This window comes from Corythoichthys intestinalis, chromosome 13 (assembly GCF_030265065.1).
Source record: "Corythoichthys intestinalis isolate RoL2023-P3 chromosome 13, ASM3026506v1, whole genome shotgun sequence".
Lineage (NCBI taxonomy): Eukaryota > Metazoa > Chordata > Actinopteri > Syngnathiformes > Syngnathidae > Corythoichthys > Corythoichthys intestinalis.
This window is the reverse complement of record NC_080407.1, coordinates 44644758-44653877: the sequence shown is the minus strand read 5'-3', so window position 1 is coordinate 44653877 and position 9120 is coordinate 44644758. Positions and strand designations below refer to the sequence as shown.

Here is a 9120-nt window from a genome sequence, read left to right as displayed (position 1 = left end):
TTTCATGCCTCACAGAGTTCATCAACATTCTTGGGTTTCGTCTTCCATGCTTCCTCTTTCATCCTGTTCATGTCTAGTGACTGGGCTGGCCAGTCCTGGAGGATCTTGACCTTCTTTGCCTTTAGGAACTTTGAGGTAGAGATTGAAGTATGCGATGGAACACCATCCTGCTGCAGAATTTGTCCCTTTTTATGGTTAGGAATGCAAGAGGCAGCTAAGATTTGTTGGTATTTCAGACTATTTATCTTGCTTTCCACACTGCAGATCTCTTGCATACTGGATGTAACCCCAGACCATGATTTTGCCACCACCAAACTTCACTGTTTTCTGAGTGAATCTCGGATCCATGCGGGCTCCAGTAGGTCTCCTGCAATATTTGCGGCGACTTAAGTGTAATTCAATGGAAGATTCATCTGAAAAATCCACCTTTTGCCACTTTTCTAGCATCCATCCTTTTGACAGGCTGTGGGCCTTGTCAAATGCCACATGTTTTTTTGAATTGTCTGCACCCTGAGAGATAAATAGTCTGAAATATCAACAAATCTTAGCTGCCTCTTACATTCCTAACCATAAAAAGGGATAAATTCTGCAGCAGGATGGTGCTCCATCGCATACTTCAATCTCTACCTCAAAGTTTCTCAAGGCAAAGAAGATCAAGATCCTCCAGGACTGGCCAGCCCAGTCACCAGACATGAGCATCATTGAGCATGTCTGGGTTAGGATGAAAGAGGAAGCATGGAAGACGAAACCCAAGAATGTTGATGAACTTTGGGAAGCATGCGAGACTGCTTTCTTTGATGTTCATGATGACTTCATCAATAAATTTTATGAATCCTGGCCGAACCCCATGGATGCAGTCCTTCAAGCCCATGGAAGTCATACAAAATATTAAATTTGGATCTCACAGCCAGGGGCAATCGTATAGGGGTGAAATGTGATACTGATTCTAAGGGCCCTTGCCCTGATGGGGGCCCATAAAGAAAATTAGAACATTAGGTAATCGTTTGCAAATTTAAAAATTAATCATTATAATTTTAATAGGAATAAAACGAAGGGTGTCATTTTCTTGTTTTGTTTTTGGCAAAAAGTGAACACCCAGACAGCATATCCTTCCTTCGTTCAGACCGGGAGCAGCGGTGCGCATTTACACCAGTCAATGAGTGTGCGGTAGCGCAGAAATGTTTTCAAAACAAAAATCGGGTTTTCAAAAGAGGAAAGAAAACAAAGCAAAACAGGAGATGGGTAGAAAAGGCCAACACGATGTGACAAAGTATTTCGAAAAGAAAGGTTGGTGTCTTGAAAATTAACCTGTTATCTCACTCCGTAAGAAATACAGGATTTTCCTCAGGTTTTGCCTCAATGAGCGACATGCACCTATTAAAAAACATGAATTCCAAATAATGACGGCATATTTTGGCATCCTACACATGTTGAAAGTTGGTGTGGAAATGTTCTTTTATAAAATCGGTTTGAATCCAGTTTGTCAAGAATTTATTGAATTTAGTTTGCCATCAATTGAATTTAGTTTGTTAACAAGGGACCTCGCTTCGGAGCTGTAGCCTATAGTGGAGATCACGAGTTTCCAGATGAGGCTAAGCCTACTCCATAATGAAATACTGTAATTGTTTGCTAGCTAGTGTTTGCTCCACTTTTAGCTTACATTTAATCTGTACAGCAGGCAAACCCTTAGCAATCTCTTCATACTAAAAGTTGTATACTGTATACTAGAGATGTCCCGATCGATCGGGTCCGATCACGTCATTTTCAAAGTATTGGAATCACCAAAAAAATATCGGACATACCTTTTATAAATATATATACAGTATGTATATAATTTTTAAAAATTAAAACGTTTTCTAATTGTATTTAACGTTAGACATAATATGGTACACTCATCCAGAGTCTTTAGTTTAGGCTTAAGGTAGGGTTATCAAATCTATCCCGATAACGGCGGCAATTTTTTAAAAAAATGTATCACGTTATAATATTTAACGCAATTAATGCATGCGCTGCACAACCCACTCACGCATTGTCGCGCTCATTCTGTAATGGTGGCGTTTTACCTATATAGAGAGCTAAAAGTCAGCGTAAAAGGAGTAGAGTGAATTTTGGCAGCCTTTGGAGCCTTTTTTTAATTGGCGAAAGCCTTACAATCCCTCTCCCTACGATTAGAAATAACGTGGGAAGCAATGTGGGGAAGCAAGGTAGTAATTAATCTTTTTCTTAACACCCTATGTTAATTCCCAACGCAGAGAAGATATATCAATTGGTAGCACTAAGCACAGTCATGGTTGCACTTCCCATCATGCATTTGGGCATGGCTAAAGTATCATTTACTGAAAGTTCAACAAATACACTAGATGGCAATATTTAGTCATAATATACAAAGTCACATTTATCATTTAAGAATTACAAGTCTTTCTATCCGTGGATCCCGCTCACAGAAAGAATGTTAATAATGTAAATGCCATCTTGAGGATTTATTGTCATAATAAACAATTACAGTACTTATGTACTGTATGTTGAATGTATATATTCGTCCGAGTTTTATTCATTTTTTTCTTAATGCATTGCCAAAATGTAGCCAATATGATCGGGAAAAATTATCGGGAATGATTGAAATTGAATCGGGACCAAAAAAAACCAGTAGGATCAGGAAATATCGGGATCGGCAGACACTCAAACTAAAACGATCGGGATCGGATCGGGAGCAAAAAAACATGATCGGAACAACCCTAGTGGAGATCGCGAGTTTCCAGATGAGGCTTAGCCTACTCCATAATGAAATATTGTAATTGTTTGCTAGCTAGTGTTTGCTCCACTTTTAGCTTACATTTAATCAGTACAGCAGGCAAACCCTTAGCAATCTCTTCATACTAAAACAGTTGTATACTGTAATGTATACTGTAGTATAGTTAAGTTCAAACTAAACATATATTCCAAGTTATTCGTTATGGCATTTGCTTTGAGAATATTTTTAGTTAAAATATATTTAGATTGTAAAATATGCCCTTCAGTACATTTCTTATAGATGATATCAGTCTATTCATTATTGCTCTATACGCTGTATGTTTACATAAATATATTTTCATCTTAAATTAATGCAGAAAATGCACAAATTAGTGTGTAAAGATTCACCAGAATGCAGGAAATTACGTAGTTGATACTCTAAATGTCCCATCAGCGCCCCTGCTCACAGCACCCGAATTGCTTATGTTATGTAACATATGTTTGTATTTGCAGTACATTTTTTGTTCAATTTTCACACTACTTTCTGTCGGCGACAAAACTTTTGTCTTGCCAAAATTTAACCTTTATGTCTTCATTAAATGATAAATCTTTTTTCGGTGACAGAACTATATTTTTGTCCATTCAACATCATTTGGGAGGGTCTTCGCTTTCATATGAACCATTTCTGAAACCAATTGAATCATTAAAAGTCAGGTTATGAGGAATTGTTTCTACAAAATGGATAAGTGATAAGACTTTTGACAGGGACTGTACAAGTGGACTATCAGGCAGCAGACCGTGTTGCAAGAGCCCGACTCGCCAGATTGACATCCCAGTAATAGCGCTTTAAAGAAAAGAAAAAGGCCACCGTCTTTGTACTTTTGTGGTAAGTCTTTGGAGTCGTTAAAGTTCGGTGAGGGCGTCGGGCTAAGCTAGCCGTAAGATAGACGTGGCGTCAGCTCACAGGTACACCTCCCGTCGCGTAAGAGTACCGCAAGAGGTGGGCTTGTACTCTCCGGTGGGCGCCATTGGGATTTCCTCGGTGGGATGGCCCAGCGTCTCCTCCGCGACTCCGGGCGAGCCGTACGGAGGCGAGCCGTAAGACGGGGAGCCGAAGGCCTCATAGGAGGAGGAGGAAGCCATCTTCTTGCTAAGTAGGTTGCGATTACGGTTGCCCAGCATGTGGCCGGCGGCGGGGTCTCCGTTGGCCACGGCGCCCATAGCCCCCATGGCCCCCACAGCGCCCATGGCCAGGGTCTCTTGGCTGCCGGGCTGCTCTTGGCTGCTGCTGCTGCTACTGCTGCTGTTGCCGCTCATGAAAGTGGAAAGCTTTGGTTGTTGGGGTGTGGTGGTGGACTTGGATGGCCGCCGCTCGGGCGACGTGCGGACAGGCATCCAGCAGGAGTCAGAGTGGCCGTACTCGTCGCATTCCCGGGTGCACTTGCCGGTCATGGCTACGTCGGGCAGTGGCCGCGAGTCTGGTGAAGAGGAAAAGGCAAAACAAGGCGTAAGGGCATTTTGTTTCTTTTCAAGAACGTTGAATATTCAATGATGAATGAACATCTAACACTGTGTTAAGTAGTGACGGAGTGTGAATGCAGTTGCCAGAATCGTGTCTTGATGTCGCAGTATTTTTAAGGAATAAAAGGGTTCAATGATTATCTGAAGAGTCCATTCGGCGAGTGACAACACTAATATTAGTTCTTTGGTTTCAGCTATCTTCAGTGTCCAGTGCGGCAAATAAGTATTTAGTCAACCACCAATTGTGCAAGTTCTCCTACTTGAAAAGATTAGAGTGGCCTGTAATTGTCAACATGGGTAAACCTCAACCATGAGAGAATGTGGAAAAAAAGGACATTGTTTGATTTTTAAAGAATTTATTTCCAAATTAGAGTGGAAAATTAGTATTTGGTCACCTACAAACAAGCAAGATTTCTGGCTGTCAAAGAGGTCTTTCTTCTAAGGAGGCTCCACTCGTTACCTGTATTAATGGCACATGTTTTAACTCACTATCGGTACAAAAGACACCTGTCCACAACCTCAGTCAGTCACACGCTAAACTCCACTATGGCCAAGACCAAAGAGCTGTCGAAGGACACCAGAGACAAAATTGTAGACCTGCACCAGGCTGGGAAGACTGAATCTGCGATAGGTAAAACGTTTGGTGTAAAGAAATCAACTGTGGGAGCAATTATTAGAAAATGGAAGACATACAACACCACTGATAATCTCCCTCGATCTGGGGCTCCATGCAAAATCTCACCCCGTGGCGTCAAAATGATAACAAGAACGGTGAGAAAAAATCCCAGAACCACACAGGGGGACCTAGTGAATGACCTGCAGAATGCTGGGACCACAGTAAGAAAGGTTACTATCAGTAACACAATGCGCCACCAGGGACTCAAATCCTGCACTGCCAGACGTGTCCCCCTGCTGAAGCCAGTACACGTCCAGGCCTGTCTGCGGTTCGCTAGAGAGCATTTGGATGATCCAGAAGAGGACTGGGAGAATGTGTTCTGGTCAGATGAAACCAAAATAGAAGTTTTTGGTCGAAACACAGGTTCTCGTGTTTGGAGGAGAAAGAAGAAGAAAGAACACCATACTCACTGTGAAGCATGGGGGTGGAAACATCATGCTTTGGGGCTGTTTTTCTGCAAAAGGACCAGGATGACTGATCTGCGTAAATGAAAGAATGAACGGGGGCCATGTATCAAGAGATTTTGAGTGAAAATCTCCTTCCATCAGCAAGGGTATTGAAGATGAGACATGTCTTTCAGCATGACAATGATCCCAAATACACAGCCAGGGCAACAAAGGAGTGGCTTCGTAAGAAGCATTTCAAGGTCCTGTAGTGGCCTAGCCAGTCTCCAGATGTCAACCCCATAGAAAATCTGTGGAGGGAGTTGAAAGTCCGTGTTGCCCAACGACAGCCCCAAAACATCACTGCTCTAGAGGAGATCTGCATGGAGGAATGGGCCAAAATACCAGTGTGTGAAAAGCTTGTGAAGAGTTACAGAAAACGTTTGGCCTCCGTTATTGCCAACAAAGGGTACATAACAAAGTATTGAGATGAACTTTTGGTATTGACCAAATACTTATTTTCCACCATGATTTGCAAATAATTTAAAAATCAAACAATGTGATTTTCTGATTTTTTCCCCCCACATTGTCTCTCATTGTTGAGGTTTACCAATGTTGACAATTACAGGCCTCTCTAATTTCCAAGTGGTAGAACTTGCACAATTAGTGGTTGACTAAATACTTATTTGCCCCACTCCATATACTGAACCAAGACTAACCCCGACTCTGTTCATGTTATCCTGGAGGCAACCTTGGTATTGCCTTCTTTTGTTGATTCTGCTTGTGATTGTGGCACTAAGCCGGCATAAATAAAAGCAATGTTTTGTTTTCATGCAAGCCACGACAGCAAGTGAAACAGGAGACACCAATGAAAAACGAGACGACTCCGCCGGCTCGGACAGCAGCCTCCAACTAAAGAACGGTAGCGTGAATAAGGGTTTGAAATCATGTCATGCTTTAAAACGTGTTTGTGCTGAGGCGGCGGGGAGGAACAATGAACAACTGAAGACATCAATTTGCGTTTGATTTAGCCTTGCCGGAGTGCGCGAGGGTGTTTTTCCCAGAAACCTTTCCTTATCTGCTGATTGACAGCTGGCAATCACGTCTTGATCTAAGTAGCTTTAAAGATTTGCGTGGCTTAAACGTCCTGCTATTCTCTTAATCCACTAATTAGGGTTTTGACCAATTGGCTAAACCGGGCGTCGAGATTAACGATTGCGTTACGAGAGCGTTTAAAAGACTTGACGAGAAATAACAAAGCGGGACGGTAGACGTCTGCGACGCATCGCTGCACGGGTGGCGAGAAATAAATGGAAGTCTGTTTTTTGTTTTTGTCGTTTCTCCGTGATGTTTGATGTAGTATGCTCATGAAAGGATGCATGGGAAATCAAAATCAAGCGGCGGCGGGGAGTGCAAACCAAGCCAAGCATGCCTTTGCCCAAAAACAAAAGAGTTGGTATCGTGGCTTACTTTTAATGCTCTTTTTCTCCTGTAAAAGAAAGAATACAGAACAGAAATCACTTGTTCTGTTTGTCACAAAAGCATTTGCTGCATTAATAAACCAGGGATTCATAACCAGAGGACACAGTCAAGAATAAATCGTAGTCTTGGGTTTGTCTCGAGTGCCATTCCGTTTCAGGTAATCCATTTTCGAAAACGACCCCGAGCATTGCTAGCCAAACCTCAACGAGGCTCAAACCAAAATGCAATCACTTTAAGCAATAGCCATAGACTTCATAATGTTATTGACGGGTCAGATTCCACCTTGAAGTAGGGGGGCCATCCAACAATCCGCTTCAATATTTGGCAGTCGGTTGCAGCGACACATGCAGCGATCCAATGCCGGATTGATGTTGAAAAAGTACGAAAGCTGTGCCGCATAAAAACAGGAAGGATTGTCTCAGGAGTGATTTGTTCGAGGATTCAAGGTAATATATTTTTCGTTTTTTTTCAAAAGAATTTTCAACGTAAAAAGCAAAGCACTCTGTTTACACGTCAGCCGCCACATTGACTAACAGACGAGCATCGTACTACGACATATTTACATAAAATAAATGCTAATTGCATGTTTTTTTTTTTTTTTTTTTTATGCTTTTAACCAAGAATCGACTGTTTTACGTTCATATCTGTAAATAATTCAGGGATTAAAGCATTTCTTCACAAGAACTTTTACCGGAAAAGCTCTGTTTATATATGGCGGCCGCCACATTGACTGACAGACTAGCATCGTACTTCGACGTATTTACGTAAAAAAATTGTAACTGCACGTTTTTTTTTTGCTTTTAGCCAAGAATCGAGACTGTCATACGTCCATATCTGTAAATAATGTAGGGATCTAAGCATTTATTCACAATAATTTTCACCAGAAAAGCTCTGTTTACATATGGCGGCCGCCACATTGACTGACAGACTAGCATCGTAATTCGACATATTTTCATAAAATGTAACTGCACGTTTTTTTGCTTTTAACCAAGAATCGAGACTGTCACACGTCTATATCTGTAAATAATTTAGGGATCTAAGCATTTATTCACAATAATTTTCACCAGAAAAGCTCTGTTTACATATGGCGGCCGCCACATTGACTGACAGACGAGCATCGTAATTCGACATATTTTCGTAAAATAAATGCTAACTGCACGTTTTTTTTTGTTGTTGTTGTTTTTCCTTTTGCTTTTAACCAAGAATCAAGACCGTCTTACGTCCATATCTGTATAAAAATTCTGGGATTTAAGCATTTATTCACAAGAATTTTCACCGGAAAAGCTGTTTACATTTGGTGGCCGCCACATTGTCTAACAGACTAGCATCGTACTACAACATATTTACGTAAAAAAATGCTTTTTGTTTTTAACCAAAAATCAAGACTCTTATGTCCATATATATAAAGAATTGAAAGCATTTATTCACAAGAATTTTCAACGCAAAAAGCTCTGTTAACATATGGCGGCCGCTACATTGACTAAGACTAGCATCGTACTTCGACATATTTACGTAAAATGCGAACTGCACGTTTTTTTGTTGTTGTTTTTTTTTGTTTTTTTTTTAACCAAGAATCGAGACTGTTTTACATCCATATCTCTAAAGAATTCAGGGACGTAAGTATTTAATCACAAGAATTTTCACCTGAAAAGCTCTGTTTGCATATGCGGCCGCCACATTGACTGACAGACTAGCATCATACCATATGAATAAAGAATTCGGGATTTAAGCATTTGTTCACAAGAATTTTCGCCGGAAAAGCTCTGTTTACATAAGGCGAGCTACATTTACTAACAGGCTAGCATTGCACTTCGACATATTTACGTAAAATAAATGCTAACTGCATTTTTTTTTTTTTTTTTTTTTTTTTTTTTTTTTTTTTTTTTTGCTTTTAACCAAGAATCAAGACTGTTTTACATCCATATCTCTAAAGAATTCAGAAATGTAAGTATTTAGAAAGACTACAATCGTACTTCGACATATTTACATAAAATAAATGCTAACTGCACGTTTTTTTTTTTGCTTTTAACCAAGAATCGAGACTGTCTTGCGTCCATATCTGTAAAGAATTCAGGGATTTAAGCATCTATTCACAAGAATTTTCACCGGAAAAGCTGTTCACATATGGCGACCGCCACATTGACTGACAGACTAGAATTGTACTACATTTACGTAAATTAAATGCTAACTGCACCTTTTTTTTTTTTTGCTTTTAACCAAGATTCGAGACTGTTTTACATCCATATCTATTAAGACTTCACTGATTCAAGCATTTATTCACAAGAATTTTCAACGAAAAAAAGCTCTTTGTCTGTGATTCCACTCCGT

The 9120-nt window shown here is 40.4% G+C and overlaps 1 protein-coding gene across 6 annotated transcripts in view; it reads right to left on the bottom strand.

The window, feature by feature from the left end:
* Positions 1-661: 661 nt before the first annotated feature.
* The window catches only part of pcdh7b (protocadherin 7b), a 210258-nt gene continuing 201799 nt past the window's right edge, over positions 662-9120 (bottom strand). For 2 of the 6 annotated variants that reach the window (XM_057854963.1, XM_057854964.1), the window contains exons 3-4: positions 6781-6799; positions 4063-4208 (exon numbers count right to left, since the gene is read on the bottom strand). In XM_057854963.1, coding sequence (XP_057710946.1) covers positions 6783-6799 — 17 coding nt within the window. In that variant the 3' untranslated portion in view covers positions 4063-4208; positions 6781-6782. Of the gene's footprint in view, positions 4209-6780; positions 6800-9120 lie in introns of all 6 variants that reach the window. The other 4 variants (XM_057854961.1, XM_057854960.1, XM_057854962.1 and 1 more) reach the window with 3 other exon arrangements.